This window comes from Myotis lucifugus, unplaced genomic scaffold, assembly GCF_000147115.1.
Source record: "Myotis lucifugus unplaced genomic scaffold, Myoluc2.0 scaffold_304, whole genome shotgun sequence".
In the NCBI taxonomy this organism is placed as follows: Eukaryota; Metazoa; Chordata; class Mammalia; order Chiroptera; family Vespertilionidae; genus Myotis; species Myotis lucifugus.
Genome location: NW_005871352.1, coordinates 1,024,478 through 1,043,225, shown reverse-complemented (window position 1 = coordinate 1,043,225; position 18,748 = coordinate 1,024,478). Strand labels below are relative to the sequence as shown.

At 37.0% G+C, this 18,748-nt stretch overlaps 1 protein-coding gene across 9 annotated transcripts in view; it reads right to left on the bottom strand.

The window, feature by feature from the left end:
- The window catches only part of MAP4K5 (mitogen-activated protein kinase kinase kinase kinase 5), a 105,006-nt gene that overhangs the window by 41,077 nt on the left and 45,181 nt on the right, over window positions 1-18,748 (bottom strand). For 8 of the 9 annotated variants that reach the window (XR_002832027.1, XM_006100239.3, XM_023763840.1 and 5 more), the window contains 7 exons: window positions 17,978-18,025; window positions 17,847-17,889; window positions 16,534-16,606; window positions 9,795-9,926; window positions 7,438-7,500; window positions 3,458-3,539; window positions 2,521-2,637 (listed from right to left, as the gene is read on the bottom strand). Coding sequence is in view for 8 of the 9 variants with exons in the window: in XM_006100239.3 (XP_006100301.1) it covers window positions 2,521-2,637; window positions 3,458-3,539; window positions 7,438-7,500; window positions 9,795-9,926; window positions 16,534-16,606; window positions 17,847-17,889; window positions 17,978-18,025 (558 nt within the window). In the remaining variant the exon portion in view is untranslated. The remainder of the gene's footprint in view (window positions 1-2,520; window positions 2,638-3,457; window positions 3,540-7,437; window positions 7,501-9,794; window positions 9,927-16,533; window positions 16,607-17,846; window positions 17,890-17,977; window positions 18,026-18,748) is intronic. The other variant, XM_023763839.1, reaches the window with a different exon arrangement.

Below are 18,748 nucleotides of genomic sequence, written 5' to 3'. Positions count from 1 at the left end.
TATCACACTTGTAAGTTATTTGTTTATATTTCTGAATTGAGGGCATATAAATTCTTTGAAGGCATGAATAGTGTCAAATCCTATATACCACTGTGTCCCCAACTGCCTGGCACAAGGTTTTTTATATTTCAAAGACTGGTGATATCACTAAATATAGAAATAGAAATCTCAGAAGGTAGAGCAGATTTGGAAACCAAGCAAAATAATATGGGGGAATAAAAGAGAAGTTTTGTTATTTAATATGTCATTTAATATGTAACAAAATGTTCACTGGGTACCGATGATAAGACTATGCTATATATATATCTATATAAACTGAGTGGTCAGATTATCATGACCACCTGACGTTTGTAGGCAAATTAGCTATAATTTCACGCTGAAGTTGCTCTAGAGGGCCAGAACATTATAAATAGGGAAGCAGGTTGTTTACCACGACAGTAGAAGTGATTTTTTTCTGAAAATATGGGTAAACAACGTGATTTAACAGCCTTTGAACGTGAGATATATTTGGACGTGAGTGGCCATATTATTATGACCACCTGATGTTTGTAGGCAAATTAGCCGTACACTGCATCGTATGGGATATGGGAGCCAAAGGCCTGTTCGAACACCTTTGCTGTCTGCAGTTATCAAGATAAAACGTCTCTAATTCGCACAGGAACACAAGGATTGGACAGTCAAGCATTGGAAAAAAGTCATGTGGCCGATGAATCACGTTTCCAGTTGCATCATGTAGATGGCAGAGTGAGAATTTGGCGGAAACAGCATGAAAGCATGCACCCCACATGCATGAGTACAGCCCTTCAAGCTGGTGGGGGCAGTGTTATAGTTTGGGGCATGTTTTCCTGGCATGATTTGGGCCCTTTAATTCGTGTGGAACAACGTCTGAATAGCACAACATACCTAAGTATCGTTGCTGATCAAGTTCATCCTATCATGTTGATGGCATATCCCAATGGAGATGGCTTCTTCCAACAAGACAATGCGCCATGCCACGGTGCTCATATTGTGCAGGAGTGTTTTAAAAAACATGAGGGAGACTTTACCTTGCTTAGGTGGGCCCCACAATCACCAGATCTCAATCCAATTGAGCATTTGTGGGACAAAGTTAAAAGAGCCGTCAGGCAGCTGGTTCCATAACCATCAAATCTCACAGAACTGGACAGTGCTATTCATCAGGCATGGTGTCAGATTCCTCGCATCACCTTTCAACATCTCGTGGAGTCAATGCCAAGAATCACCGCAGTATTGAAGGCAAAAGGTGGCCCAACGAAGTACTGACGGGGTGGTCATAATAATCTGGCCACTCACGTTCAATATATCCCACGTTCAAAGGCTGTTAAATCGTGTTGTTTACCCATATCTTCAGAAAAAAATCACTTCTACTGTCGTGGTAAACAACCTGCTTCCCTATTTATAATGTTCTGGCCCTCCAGCAACTTCAAGCGCGAAATTATACCTAATTTGCCTACAAACGTCAGGTGGTCATAATAATCTGGCCACTCAGTGTATATCTATAGCAATGATTCCTTTTCAATGATTAGTTTTCAAAGATTGCTTAATGACTTTCTATTAAGTACATACATAGAAATGATGGTGTAATAACTAAGATAGTAGGCTTTAGAATTAGTTTGCCTGGATCCAAATCCTGGTTCTACTACTGACTAGTCATATGATCTTGTCAAATTACTTCTAGCCTTTCTTCTTCATTTCCTCATTTGTAAAATGGGGACAGTAATACCTATTGCAAAGGACTGTTCTGGGTATTAGATGAGTTAACATGGAAATTATTTGGCCTAATAGTCATTGGCCACACAATACCTACCCAATGAGTGTTAGTAGTAATCATAATACTTATATGGCATAACTTAAATCTTAAGAACACAAAATAGAAAATTTCCTTCAATAAATAACAACACAAAGTTTAGTTCCATAGTCTGGCCAAAAATAAAGATAGAGCTATAAAAAGAAATAAAGGCAGAAAGAGAAATGAACAGATTTCAAGAAACACAAAAATAAAAAGGAATCAAAAAGAAGAGGAAGAGACACTGGTGAAAAAACATAGTTATACACAGACAGGAAGTCCCTCATTCCTGATTTACAAGTTATATTGTTAAATATGGTCTATTCAAAATAATTCGACAATATTTTCAGTTATAAATAGCTCTGCAAGTAATTATGTAAAAAAATAATAGTTTTGAACAAGTATTAGAAAGAATAAATTTCTATGGGAACCTCAACTTAATTCTTAAAAATTATTTGTATTCTGTTAGTGACCTGTATAACAAATTACAAAAATCTGGAAAGAACTAGGATTAAGAAATGATTATGTTATGTATATTATACCACAATTTTAAAGAAAAGTATCAAGTCGTAATTTTATTCAGGATAAGTGTAGTTTATACTGCTAATTAATCTTTGTAGCTAAATCTGTTTTAACTAACTTAAGAGTTAGAAAACAAATTCGTAAGGCCATATTAAATATTTATTTTCAAATATTAGACTGCAAACACTCCTTACCTCAAAGTCATCATCATCTCCTTCAGTGTAATGTGAATGGTTGTCTGGATTGTTCACTTTGTCCAAAAGTTCAACTGCTAGGGCCCTAGAGAGACCTGGCTGTCCTACAAAAGTGTGCTAAGTGAAAATAAAACAATTTCATGAGTATGCTTTTACATCTATGGCTTACAGTAATGTTATCTGTATTTTCCATTCAGTAAATATCAGAGGTAAGTATATGGGAGCCTACTAGTACAAATAAATTAGAGAATGTATTAGCAAAATATTAATCACAGAATCCATAATTATATATTATAAAGCTAAAGAATCTTTGTGGAATAAGTTTATAACATTAACATATAAGGTAGTAAAAGTAAAACTTTGGCTATAATAATGACATTCATTACTCATGTCATTATGCTAATAAAATTATGTTAATGTACAAAGACATACAGTGAAATTATGACATTTAATAGTTTTCTTAGACTGCTATACTCATTTTTTTGTACTATAAAAATATTTAACAAACACATATACACACAGAGCATTCTATAAATTAATAGAAGAATCCAAGAAAAGCAATTTTAATGACAGCAATATTTTTAATAGTTTTCTCTATGGTAGGGGTTGGCAAACTACATACAGCCCATGGGCAAAATCTGGTGCACTGGCTCTTTCTGTAAATAAAGTTTTATTGGGTGTTAAAGCCACACACATTTGTATGTACTATCTAAGGATGCTTCTGTGTTACAAGCGCAAAACTGCATAGTTGTGGCAGAGGCTAGACAGTCCACAAAGCCTATAATATTTACTATCTGACTCTTTACAGAAAGTTTGCTAACCCCTGCTGAAGAGTCACTAACATTTTTATATTAAAAAACCTAAATACATTTGTTCTAATGATATGCCTAATTAAGACATGACTACAGAAGATTCCCCTATAATTTCAATGACTTACAGTCAGAAGTCTTTCAGCAGTTGGTCTTTTTTTTGGGTTTTTGGTTAGTGCTATTTTGACAAAATTATGGAATGTTGATGACCTTAAAATAAAAGGAGACATGTACAAAAATATTTCACTAATATTAGTTTTTTGGTGTTACTAAATAAAGTTAACTTACAAGTAGTTTCAAAGTCTGAAACACATGATTTTTTTTCTCTCTTAGGCCTCTTAACTCTGTATAAGCCCAAAAACTAAACCCAAAGCACAGATATTCCTTGGTGCCCTGGCCAGTGTCACTTAGTTGGTTGAACATTGTCCCATGCACCAAAAGGTCGCCAGTTGGATTCCTGGTCAGGGCACATACATGCCCAGGGTGCGGGCTCAATCCCCAGTAGGGGGCGAGCAGGAGGCAGCCAACTGATGTTTTCCTTTCACTTGGATGTTTCTCTCTCTCTCTCTCTCTCTCTCTCTCTCTTCTTCCCTCTCCATTTCTCCCTCTCTCTAAAAAAATCAATAACAATGTATTTAAAAAGAAGAAATGTGTGTTAGTTCCATCTCTTAAGTAAAATTCAATTAGTTGACAGAATAGTAATATATGAGCTCTAAAAAATACAGTAAAAAGCAGAAATGCATAGCTGTATCACTTATAGGATTCATAATCTATTAAATTTAGAAATCAAAATGACCTTTTCTTATTGCCTAATTTATATAGTATGTAAATGTTCTGCTACATCAAAAGAGTTGAATGGTGAGGAGATAGGGTTGGGAGATAATGTAAAGGATTATTTAAAGCCTTTAAAACAGTGGTTCTCAACCTTCCTAATGCCTCGACCCTTTAATACAGTTCCTCATGTTGTGGTGACCCCCAATTTCATTGTTACAAATTGAACATAATTAAAGCATAGTGATTAATTACAAAAAAAATATGTAATTACATATGTGTTTTCCGATGGTCTTAGGCGACCCCTGTGAAAGGGTCGTTTGACCCCCAAAGGGGTCGCGACCCACAGGTTGAGAACCGCTGCTTTAAAAGGTCACTGAATTTCTTAGAAACAAGGACAAAGAAGTGATTTTAGCAAGCAGAAGAGTTTTCCTGCCACCTGCATTGATGAAGCAGGGAAAATGACATAAAGGAATCACGCTTGGATTATTAATTAATAGCAAAGATGGATATTTGCACCACAGCCAAAATTCCACTGGAGGAGGGACTGGGCAAGAACCAAAGAGAATAAATAACCTTAGTTATTACCAATGACAGCAAACACACAGCATTTCTCTTCAGAAAATTCACATTACTGCATTACATTTGGTGACTTGTGGAGTTACATAGTGTCTGAGACTGGCAAAGGTATCCAATGGTAATGAATCCTCTGGACTCTAACTGTGAATTCAGTGGTTATAGCTAATAGTTATTCATTCCTGAATGAATATTCAGTCCCTCCTGCCATAAACCCCTCCAGTTTTAATTGCTTAGGACAGTGATGGCGAACCTATGACATGTGTGTCAGAGGTGACACACGAACTCATTTTTTTGGTTGATTTTTCTTTGTTAAATGGCATTTAAATATATAAAATAAATATCAAAAATATAAGTCTTTATTTTACTATGGTTGCAAATATCAAAAAATTTCTATATGTGACACGGCACCAGAGTTAAGTTAGGGTTTTTCAAAATGCTGACACGCCGAGCTCAAAAGGTTCACCATCACTGGTCTAGGAACTTCAGGTGACAAGGAATAGGAAGAAACCTGTGTCAATACAAAAGAATACAGCTAGCAGAATATAAAACTTTTTTGGGGGGAACAGGACTCTCAGAATCTGAAATAAGTATGAACATACAGAATTTGGGGGGCCCATGGACCATTAAAGAGACCCATGTAATCTAGATGAAAAATAACTGAATTTAAGAACTTGAAAACTTATTTGCATAGTTTTTAAAAATTAAATGTATGGAAAGACATTACCAGGAAAACTATTTTCAATTTTTATCATCCAATTGAAGATGTCCTTGTGAACTATAAGAATATTCAAACTGCTTTACTTTGTATAAGAAAGAAGATATCAGAATGAAAATATGCAGTAACCTTTTCTTTTTGGAGGGAAGGGGGGGGGGGAGAGAGAAAGAGAGAGAGAAATATACTGATGCAAGAGAGAGACATTGAATGGTTGCCTCCCACACGCCGGGGATCAAATTTGCAACCGAGTATGTGCCCTTGACCAGGAATCAAACCCAAGACTCTTTGGTTTTCAGGCCAACACTCTAACCATTAGGACACACAGGCCAGGGCAGTAATAACCTTTTAGAATATTAAGGAAGGAAGGTGAGAAAAGTTATTAAAGATTAACTTAAGTATCATGATATCTGGGGAAACTTTTCACATCATCTTCCATAAAAGTCACCACGTAATTAATTAAAGTACAGAGTAAAAATATCAATTTTTGAAGTCAATGCATTTATGTCAAATCCTTTCCTCACCACATCTCTTACCCCAAAATGCCAAAACATAAGAATATGATCAGAATTTTTTAAGACAGCAATACATTACTAGGTGTAGCAGTTAATAATGCGGATTTTTTTCAATAGATGGAGTTACACATATGTTGATATACATACGATTTGATATGTATGCTATGTTGTATTGACAGCAAGCTTCAAAACCTCTTATGTCAAATTTGCTGAAGGCTTTAACATCATAGATATTTTTATGCTTAAAAATGTCGAATTTCATGCCAAAAAAAGAGCGTTTGCAGGAAGTTTTAATTCATTACTTTATTTTCAAGAAAAAGTTATTGTATACTTCAAGAAGCTTATGGTGAACATGCTACATCTCAAGATACTTGTGAACGTTGGTTTAAACGTTTTAAAAGTGATGATTTCGATGTGAAAAACAAAGAACATCTAGGTCAACTGAAAAAGTTTGAAGACCAACAATTACAAGCATTATTGGATGAAGATGCATGTCAAACTCAAAAACAACTTGCAGAAAGATTAAACGTTGCTCAGCAAACAATTTCCGATTGTTTACAAGCAATGGGAAAGATTTTAAAGGAAGGAAAATGGGTGCCACATCAACTGAACGAAAGACAAATGGAAAACCGAAAAGTCATCAGTAAAATGTTGCTTCAACGGCACAAAAGAATTTTTTGCATCCAATTGTGACTGGCGATGAAAAGTGGATTTATTTTGAGAATCCCAAATGCACAAAATCATGGGTTGATCCAGGTCCACCATCAACATCGACTGCAAGGCCAAATCGCTTCGGAAAGAAAACAATGCTCTGCGTTTGGTGGCATCAGGAATGTGTATTATGAGCTTCTAAAACCAGGTGAAACTGTTAATACTGTTCACTACTGCCAACAAATAATCAATTTGAACTACGCTTTGATCGTGAAACAACCAGAATGTGCCAGAAGACATGGCAAAGTAATTTTGCTTCATGATGACGCACCATCACACACTTCAAAACCAGTTAAAGACACGTTAAAAGATCTTGCCTGGGAAGTATTAACCCACCCGCCATATTCACCAGACCTTGCTCCTTCAGATTACCACTTGTTCTGATTGATGGTACATGCACTTTCTGAGCAGCACTTCAAAACGTACCAAGAAGTGGGAAACTGGGTCTCTGAATGGTTTGCCTCAAAACAAGAAAAGTTCTATTGGGACGGTACCCACAAATTACCTGAAAGATGAGGGAAATGTGTAGCTAGCGATGGACATTACTTTGAATAAAGCACTTTTGTGTTTCTCTTAAAATTATCGTGTTTTCTTTGATTACAAAATCCGCCATTATTAACCAGTACACCTAGTATAAAGGAACACTGATCAGAAAAACCTAGATCCTTACCATAGCTCTGTAAGTAAAATAGATGTGTAACTTTAGGTAAACTGTTGTTTAATGCCTCTGGGCTTGTTTCATTATCCGTAAAACACGAGAACTAAACCTGTATCCATTTCAACTGTAAAATTCTATAAATCTATATATTTTTTAACTTACCATTTTGTTTTGTCCTTTAGTTTTGGGGGCTGAAAATTACTTTTGGACATTAAGAAGAGGGCCCTGAAATAAAAACTTCAGTTAAAGAGCAATACCAAAATACTTTTATTACTACATTTAATAATCAGATGAGCATTCTGTAATAAATTTATACAAGATTACTACATATGTAGACACCGATGAAAACTGGTATAAAATATGGAAATTAAATTTTTTATATTTTGGAAAACCTATGGAAAATTTCCCCTGGCTAGAGAAAGGATCTTTAAATTTCAAACAAGCTCTTATTCACATGGCAAAGCTACCAAATGTTAGAGAAGGGTTTTGTGATCATACTGTTAGATATATAACTGATATTTTATCTTAGGTAAAAACCTATATAAATTGTATATCATTGTGTAACACACACCTAACATTAGGTTGTATGTTTAACTGAAAATTTGCCTCTATAATTATTTTGGGTGTATAGGCAAATCATGTTCACTTCATAGTCCAGTGACGGAGAACCTTTTGAGCTCGGCGTGTCAGCATTTTGAAAAACCCTAACTTAACTCTGGTGCCGTGTCACATATAAAAATTTTTTGATATTTGCAACCATAGTAAAACAAAGACTTATATTTTTTGATATTTATTTTATATATTTAAATGCCACTTAACAAAGAAAAATCAACCAAAAAAATGAGTTCACATGTCACCTCTGACACGCATGTCATAGGTTCGCCATCACTGTAGTCTGTTTCCCTTTTTGGTCAATAATTTTCCACACCCTTTCATTATGAATGATACAGAAGTCAACCTACAAGAGAACTTTCTTTATCTGGGAGTCTACCTGTGACCCATTTTCTATAGACTATAGGGGTTGAAGAATGGAGGATTTAAGAAGGAAGTTCTAAAATGCTCTATTTCACGAATTCCTACAAAACCCCTTCCAGGTTTCTAAGCAAACTGTTTAGTCTTTTTTTTTTTTTAATGTCAAAGATATTTTCTCATTTTAAAAGCTAAATGATCTATAATAAAAGCATAACATGCTAATTAGACTGGACAGCCAAACGTCCTTCTGGACAAAGTGGCAGCTGTTGCGAGGGCCCAAGGCAGGCAGCTGCAGCAGGGTGATGGGGGCGGTGCTTCCCCCTGATCACCTGGTCGCCTCCCCTGAGGACTCCTGGACTGTGAGGGGGGGTAGGCCAGGCTGAGGGAGCCCCTGCCAGTGCACGAATTTTCGTGCACCAGGCCTCTCAGTCATATATAAAGGGAAACTGAAAAAAAAAAAAAAAAGGTCTATACTCCTACAACCCTAAGATATTATTTGAAATTTTCTGCTCTTCTTTTTAGTCTTTATCTTAATAATAACCAATTACTACGTCACTGTATTTGGTAATATTATGTTTTGCCTTTTTTTTTAATTAATAATTTCTCATGTTTCTTTGGTTTATGTAATAGCTGCCCTTAATACTAAATAATTTGCTTAACAACTCACATATTATGGGACATTTAGATTTCCCCCGTTATCCAGAATTGGATAATCCTTAGCTTTTTTTCCTGAATTATTTCCCAAGTATAATTTTCTTAGTGAAATTACTGAAACATTTGGATGGCCCATAACAAATAATGTCTAAATTATTTTTTTAAAAGTCTGCACTTTTTGACATTCCACCTAAATGTAGATATCTTTTAACTTGTATAACTTTAGTTACTTGTGAGGTCAAATAGTTCTCCATGTTTCTTTAGTACTTGCTCATAAACAATATATATTTTGCCTATAAAGTCTTTGAATAAGTTCCTTATGAAATATATATTATTCTATCATGTGAGGAAAACAAAATACCCATTCTGTTGATTTTCTTTTTAACTTTATACTATTTACTTTAAAAGTTTAAATTTTAGTCCAATTTATCTTTTCATTAAAAATATTAAAAACCCTTTCAAAGGCCCTCAAATTTTTTTTCTCAGACAATTTAACCTAAATGCAAATGACAATTATACTAAGCACAACTCTTTATGTCTAGGAAAAGTAAAAAAAAACAAAAAACATGCTGAAATGAACAACAAAAAAATCTCATCTGCAGTCTTTCATATGTTTATGAATCTACTTAAGACAAAAAAAAAAGAAACAAGTTCAACGGACAGAAGAATGAATGTAATGACTTAAAAAAGATTTCAGACAGTACTGTTTGCTCCTTGTTGTTTTAGGAATAGTTATACAAACGAGCAGGGTTTAGATGAGATTATCCTTAAGTCCCTTATAAACCTTTACCATTTTAACATACTTGAAAATTAGCTTGGAATATCCAACTTATCAGTATCTCACTTCCTAGAAGACTTATTAATAAGTGCATAATCTTAAATAGTGACAACACCTCATTGGATGAAGATCAAACATAGGTGGTTGAAGTTCTCCAAGTTCAATTGCTGTTATTCCTACTGCCCAGATATCACAGAGTTGGTTGTAGCCACCATTCTTTTCTACTGCTGCAACTTCTGGGGCCATCCTAGAAGGAATCAGTAAATATATCATTTTCATTTTTTAAAAATGATATGAAATCTGCTACTTTTGTCTTATTCACTAAACTTCCTGGAGGAAAAGGAACTAAGAGACATTTGCTAAGAAGAAACTTTATTTTATTTTATTAAATATATTTTATTGATTTTTTACAGAGAGGAAGGGAGAGAGACAGAGAGCTAGAAACATCGATGAGAGAGAAACATCGATCAGCTGCCTCCTGCACACCCCCTACTGGGGATGTGCCCGCAACCCAGGTACATGCCCTTGACCGGAATCAAACCTGGGACCTTTCAGTCTGCAGGCCGACGCTCTATCCACTGAGCCAAACCGGTTTCGGCAGAAACTTTATTTTAAAAGACTTATAAAGACCTCATACATACACAGACACACACATTCTTTAAATTCATTATTTAAAAATCTTGAATCCTCTCCTCTGAATACTAGTGCTCTGAGGAAAAAATCGTGTTGTCTTATTTCAGTTTCTGTTTTGTAAATCTTGTTATGTAATATGGGAAAAGAAAAAGAACACCTAAATCCCTGTGAAGGTCAGAGAAAAGTTCCCAAAGGAGGTGAGACTTAAAGAATGAATCATCAGGGAGCTAAGAGCAGTAGGGAGTTGGAACATTTTAATCAGATGAAACAAGTGTAAATGAAGGGAGACAAGAAAAGAGCATGCAATATCTGGAGAAGTACTCAATGTATGATATGGGGCATAAATTGCTTGCTATGAGTCTGTAATAAGTACAGAAATTCAGAGTAAGCACTTACTCTCATCAAATACATAATCATTTTTTAGTTTGTCATTTTTAATTTATTTTACTGAAAGGTCATTCATTACAGACAGTTTGAGTGGGACAATAAAGTATTTGAAAAATGAACATCAGAGATGGTGCTAGATGGACCATGAATGGCCTAGTGATTATATAAGAAATTCAGACTTTACTGTGAAAATGAAAGGTTAATTATGGGGGTAAGCTTGATCTAAAACTCATGGCAACATGAAGGACAGTGTGAGAGGAGGTGAAACCAGCATTATGCAGTTGAATTAGATTATTTCAAAAACACAAGGGAAAAAACAAAGGATTTTTTGAAGGCAGTGGCAGAGGGGACAGAATAAAAGGGGCTGGCTATAGAGAATGATGTGAGTATAAAATGCTTATGCATATACAAGTGTAGCTATTATCAAACAGCTGTTTTGAATATATACAAGACTGAAGGTTAACTAAGTAGTGGAATTGGAGTTATCTACTTGGCAGTTAGTGATGTATAATGATGGTATCTGAAGTTATAAAGCATAGATGATATTGCTCAGGAGAAATATTCTTTTATTTTTTAACTAGAGGCCCGGTGCACGAAATTCGTGCACGGGGGTGGGGGGTCCCTCAGCCCTGCCTGCACCCCCTGCAATTTGGGACCCCTACACCTTTTTCTTATCTAGCTAACTTCTTCACATTTAAAAAAAAATAACTGAAATGCCACCTACTCTAGGAAATCCTCTTTGAACAAATCTCTTTACAATCTGTATTAAGTATTTTCATAGTATGTCATTCTTTTTCTTTAACAGCAACTTAAAGTGGATGCAATGTGGTTCTCATTCTTGCATCTGAATTTTTTCTTCTTGCTCTTGTAATAGCAAAGCTTATCCAATTTACATTTGCCCCTCAAGGGCATATATTTGGTTCAGTTTCTAGTTGGCTCCCTGCCTTTTTTTTTAAGCAATAAATATGGGTTGTGATAGTAAGCCTTACTTGTAATCAAGCCTGTAGGTCTCCCTACCTGAATATTTCTATAATACCTATCACTTTAGCATACCAGAAATTGTGTTCATTTATAGAAAATAACAATAAATGTCACTTGATCATCTGATCTTCTAGTAATATTTTATAGCAAGATGTATTCCTCTAGTAATTTAACTATTACAAAACTGAGGCGTGCAGAAATAAATCACATTGAACAATAAAGAATGACTCAAATATCAAAGCATAGTACACTTAGGGCCTCCCTTGTCCTGTGACTCAGATATAGCATATTACACAGTTCACATGGAACTCAGTTTCCTTTAAAATAGGAAGGGATCCCATACTCATGAAGCAGCTACTTCCACACATATTTTTTAAATTTAATTCACAGCACATACTCTTTGTACTAATTGTTGGGAAATCACCCTAGCAATTGCCTCTGTTCCTCTCTGTATTGTTGCCTTACATTCTGATGTCATTACTGTGCTTTATCATCCACTCGCTCTAATAAGATTGTGAATTATTTAAGGGCAGAGATCATGACTTGAGCTTGTGTGTTCCCTGTCATGGTGCCTAGATAAATACTCAAATGCCATCCAGTCCAAATGACTGTGATGAGAGAGACCCACTGTTGCTGGAGACCTCTGATTTTTATTTAAGGGGCCTCACTTGTTCTGCGCCTTTACAGAGAGGTGAGTAGTGGCTGAGGGAATCTGAGGAAACCCAGACAGAATTCTCCTCCTAAAAGATTTGGCTAAGCTGGCGCCCAGGACCGCCAGGCATTTGTCCAATTAAAACCTGGACACACAGCAATAACATAGGCACTGGTCTCCTACTGCTAATGCCTAGGGATCACACCCAGCCTGCAGGAACTCACCCCCTCAGTCAGGACCGGGCCGCTGGGTGGACCTGGGCTGGTACTCCTAACTCTCGGGAGAGGGAGACTTCCCGTGGCTGCAGGCTAGAGGCTCCGGACTCCGCGCCACCCACCCAAACAGGTCCATAGCGCAGGCTGGTCAGCGGAGCAGCCTGGGGTCACGGGGAGGCCTGGCCTGGCCTGTTCGCCCCGTGATGGGCACCGGGCTTGGGGGCGTGGACCCGGGCCGCTGCTTGGTGCCGGTGCACGCGCAAGCAGCCATGGGGCGGAACATCTGCTTGGCGCCTGCGCCCGTAGGCCCAGAGTGGCCAGGGGCATTCTGGGACCCTGGCTGCTCAGGGCCTATGCGCGGGCCTACAGGCCAGGAGCGGCCTCCCAAGGATGTTCCCAGGACCCAGGCCACTCAGCGCCTGCATATGCAAATTAACCCGCCATCTCTGTCGGGTTAATTTGCATACTCTCTGGATTGGCTGGTGAGCATAGTGGAGAGATGGTCAATTTACATGTTTCTCTTTTATTATATAGGACTAGAAGGCCCGTGCACAAAAATTTGTGCACTGGCAGGGAAGGGGGGTCCCTCAGCCCAACCTGTGCCCTCTCACGGATCACGCTGCCGCTCGCCCTGCCCACCCCGCCCAAGAAACCGCAGGCTCGGATCCCGCGCTGGGGTGAGCGACTGCTCAGATCTGCTGCCGCCCACCCCGCCCAAGATACGGCAGACCCAGATCCTGCGCTGGGGCGGCCAGCAGCACAGATCATGCTGCCGCTCGCCCCGCCCACCCCTTCCACCCCACCCAAGACACGGCAGGCCCGGATCCCGCCCAGCTCAGATCTGCTGCCGCCCGCCCCGCCCACCCTGCCCAAGACATGGCAGGCCAGGATCTCGCCTTGGGCGGCAGCGGGATCTGCCTACAGTATGCAAATTAGCCGCCATCTTTGTTGGAGGTTAACCGTCATCTTAGTTGGCAGTTAATTTGCATATCGCCCTGATTAGCCAATGGGAAGGGTAGCGAAGTTACGGTTAATTACCATGTTTGTCTATTATTAGATAGGATGTTTACTATCTTAAAATTAATTTATATTTATATTGAATACCCACAAGGTAGAAGTTGCTTTTATATGCACTTAGGTTTCAAAAAGTTATATAACAAATGTCTCTCAACTAAAATGTGGTTAAGGATATAAAATACATATACTGAAAATGCCAACATGTACATGCTCTCTGCAAGTACTAGATAGTAATAATGGGTATAGAAACAAAGAGAAGAAAATGATCACCATGGAGCAAGGTGACTGAAGGCAAATTTCATAGAGGAAAGAAGCTGAGCTAGATCCCAGAAAAAGCTTATGGGTTTCATCTCCTCTGGAGTCAGGTGTTAGTGGCTAACTGCAGCACCAAGCTGACCAGGACTGTTGCACTTCCTGGTTCAGTGGAAAACAGAGATGTGACCAATCACTCAGCCATTGGTGAAGTAAGACAGAGAGTATGCCACTCTTCAGACAGAATAGGACTTAAGACAACTATACTAGGGAGGTAATAACCAATATCCAGAATAGTCAGGGTACAAAAAACTGATAATTTTGACTAAAGAAGAGTGTTGACTGGGAAGGACAGCTACAGAAAAGAGATTAAAGAGGAAATAGGCATGTGAAGAATGAAATTTTATAGGTAATCTACCTCACCTATTTTCTTTTAACTTTATTTAAATCGGGGCTTGTTTCTGTGGTTAAAAGTAATATGTGTTGACTGAAGAGAATTTGGAATATATGACAAAATATGGAAGAAAACAAGTTAACAATTATACCATCCAAAGAGAACCACTGTTTCACACATTTTATCCATAAATTTAAAACACACACATACCTTCTATAAAATGGTATAATATTGCATATGCTTTTAATCTTCCTTTTTTAATTAACATTATATCATGAGCCTATACACTAATCATTCATCTTTTACAACAGGATTTTTAATACCAGCAATTTATTCCATTAATTTGAATGAATGTACATAATTTCCTTAACTAATTTCTACTGGATATGCATCTATTCCCTCTATTTTTCATTATTAAAGTATTTGATAAAGTTCTTAATATGTAAATCTGTATGTCTCTGATAAATTAATACAAGCAGAATTGAGACTAGAACATAAAAATTACTTAAGGTTTATGAAAAAAATTGTTGCCAAATTATCTTTCAAAACTGTTCAACCAATTTCTACTTTCATTATCAAATATTTAGTGATAGTGATAGATATTACCCATGATTCCAAATATTTTCCAATTTGATAGAAAAGAATGTAATTGTTTATTTAATTTGCATTTTTTGTCATCATTGGGGGAGATTTTTTTCATATTTTATGATATCTTATATGTATGATTTTAATAACTCTGCTTCTAAGGAAACACTCTTTATTGTCTTATTAAGAACTTACATATTGTCCTAGCCAGTTTTTCTCAATGGTTAAAGTGTCGGCCTGCGGACTAGAGGCCTGGGTTAGATTCCTGGTCAAGGGCACATACCTCAGTTGCAAGTTCCCCAGCCTGGGTAGGGGCGCATGTGGGAGACAATCAATGTGTCTCTCTCACATCACATTGATGTTTCTCTCTCTATTCCCTCCCCCGCTCCCATCTCCTCCTTCCCTTCCACTCTCTCTAGAAAGCAATGGAAAAATATACCCTTGGGTGAATATTGAAAAAAAAAAACTTACATATTAAAGATATTAAAACCTAGTTTGTCATATTTTAGCCATTACTTCCTGGTTTGTTACTTGCTGTTCCCTTTTAAGTGGGTGGACATATAATAACTTGAAATTTTCATGTAGTTAAATCTATCAATTTTTCCCTTTAACATTTTATGCCAAGAAAGGCTTATACAACTCTTTAAATTTATTTTTATTAATTTCAGAGAGGGAGGGAGAGAGTGACAAAAGCATCAATGATGAGAATCATCAATTGGCTGCCTCCTGCACACCCCGTACTGGACATTGAGCCCACAACCCATGACGGGAATGTGCCCTGACCAGGAATCAAACCTTGACCTCCTGGTTCATGGGTCAATGCTCAACCATGAGAGCCATATGGGCTGGGCATGGGCTACTCAACTCTAGTCATTGATACTTCTTTTGGTTTTAGTTTTATATTTGACTATTTCCATATACAATTTATTTTGATATTAATATGAGGTATAGAGGTACTTAAATTTCTTTCCAAATAAAAAATTATCCAAATAATACCAGTAAAATATCCAAAATTTCATCAAACATTAAATGGCACCATTTATAATATTCATTAAATGATTTTACATATTGAAATTTATTACTAGGCTTTTTATTATATTTCAATTATCTGTCTTCACTAATGAAAGCAGTGTTTAATGAATTTATTTTTTAATTTTTTAAAATTGATTTTAGAGAGGGAGAGAGAGAGAGAAACATCAATGTGAGAGAGAAACATCAATCGGTTAAGTTGCCTTCTGCAAACACCCTGACCGGGGATGGTACCCGCAACCTGGGTATGTGCCCTGACTGGAAATTGGACAGAAACCTTTCAGCGCACAGAACGATGCTCAACCAAGTCACAGCGGACAGGCTGAACGCAGTGTTTTAGAAAGATTATTTTGTCAGTAACTGGTAGGATGCATTATGAGTAGGGTAGGATGCATGAGTTTTAACAAACAGATAGATAGCAAAGTCCAAGATTAAAATAGAAGCAATACCAAAAGAAAGGGTAACAAAATGACAAGAGATTGTAATATGAGTCTTTCTTTTGAAACTCTCATACATATGAGTGCTCTCAATACAAGATCCCAGAGATGGCAGGAATTATTAGAATTTTAACATTGGGTCGGGAAATTTTGAGTATCAAAATTTCCCGACCCAATTAGAATTATGATAGTATCAAGGAGCATACAAGCCTTCAGACTTCCTAAAGAAATGAAAATGCATAAAATTCAATTATAATATAAATTTGTCTTACCAGTAAGGGGTGCCAATGAAAGATTTTCTCTTTGCAATGGTAGCTGTTATTTTTGCAGCTACACCAAAGTCAGCTGGTGGGGGAAAAAATAAAACAGAAAATTTTAGTTCTTTTCAATAAAAGCATTAACATTTCTAAGTTTCATCCTTAGGCTTGACATTATTAATAATTCAGATAGTAATGCTAGGGAAATATATAAAAATTGAATACCTAAATTCCTTCTTGCTTGATTTATAACACACCCATTAAAAGAAAATAATTTACTGGAGCTTTACTAGAATGAAAATGTACATTATTAAGGACAAAGTTAATAAAAATATTTTTATGACAAGCACATTAAAGTTAATTTGAGCCCGACCTGTGTGGCTCAGTGGTTGAGCATTGACCCATGAAACAGGAAGCTACGGCTTGATTCCAAGTCAGGACACATGCTGGGGGTTGAGGACTTGATCCTCAGTTGGGGTGTGCAAGATACAGCCCATTGATGATTCTCTCTCATCACTGATGTTTTTATCTCTCTCCCTCTCCCTTCCTCTCTCTGAAATCAATAAGAACATATGTTTTTTTAAGTTAATTTGAAAAATATAGCAAAAAATAAAACACCCACCTGAATTCCTTTTATTCTAACACAACCAGGTTAGTATTTTGGTGCTATTATTAAAAAAATGTTTTTTGAGTGTACCCTGGTGGGAGGGAAGTTGGTGAGCTTTGGCCAAGCAAAAAAGTTCTTTTTCTATGTATAAACTTTGTTATTGTTGTTGCTAAACATGGTTGTAAAAAACTAAATACAAATATAGTTCATTTTTGTCATGTAACAGATCATGGGATTTTACTCTTACTCTTCTTAACTATTAATTTGTTTTAAATCCTCACCCAAGGATATGCTCTTATTGATTTTAGAGAGACAGGAAGGGAGAGAGAAACATCAATTGATCACCTCCTGTACACACCCTGACAGGGATGGAACCCGCAACTTTCCGGTGCACAGGTTGACGCTCCAACCAACTAAGCCACCTGGCCAAGATGACTGACTGAATAATGTTTCTTAAGTGGATTTATCACAATTTAACAGTTTTTCTATTGCTAAAACTATGTTCTTATTTTCTTCTATTACAGATAATATTATGATTAACCCTTCTGTGAATATGGATTTTTTTATCTTTAGAATTAATCTCCTTAAACTGAGTCTCAGGAGTAAAACTGCAGGGTCAAACAATGAACATGGTTCTTGACATGATTATTAAACTTGTCTAATGTTAAATTTAAAATTTATTAAAATTTTGGAAAAATGTTAGAAACTTGAAATAACATACCTAATTTTACATCACCATGATCTGTCAATAAAATATTTGCACCCTAAAACAAAAATACAAATACTATTTAATTAGTATCATAAAATTCATTCCAATAAAATCATCAATTTAAACATATTAAATATACTTACTTTGATATCTCTATGCATTTTGCCTTTAGTATGCAAATAGGCAAGACCCTAAAATTAAAAAAATAAAAGGTAGCATTAACAAAATTGCAAAACTGATGCCTAAACTCCTGCTTGAATTCTTATTGAATAAGAAAAATGAAAATGTCTTTCTGGTGGCTAAAAACCCCCGATGAGTTTCTAACTGTGAGAGGGCACAGGCCGGGCTGAGGGGACCCCCCCCACACACCCGTGCACAACCTTCTAGTAATAATAAAAACATAAAAATGATTGATCATGATTGCATACTTGTTATTTTTACTAGTCAATGTTTACTATACTTTTAAGATTTCAAATTCATTTCTGATAAAAAAAATCAGAAATATTTTACTACTAGAGGCCTGATGCATGTTGTGCACTCGGGGGATGTCTGACTGACGGCTTAAGGCTTAAGCCGTCAGTCAGACATCCTTAGCGCTGCCGTGGAGGCAGGAGAGGCTCCAGCCACTGCTGCTGTGCTCGCCAGCAGTGAGCCCGGCTTCTGGCTGAGTGGCGCTCCCCCTGTGGGAGTGCACTGATCACCAGGGGGCAGCTCCTGCATTGAGTTTCTGCCCCCTGGTGGTCAGTGCCCGTCATAGTAACTGGTTGTTCCCCCATTCAGTTTATTTGCATATCAGCCTTTTATTATATCCTAGTGGCCCGGTGCATGAAATTCGTGCCCGGGGAGGGGGGGGGGGGTCCCTCAGCCCAACCTGCACCCTCTCTAATCTAGGATCCCTCAGGGGATGTCCGACT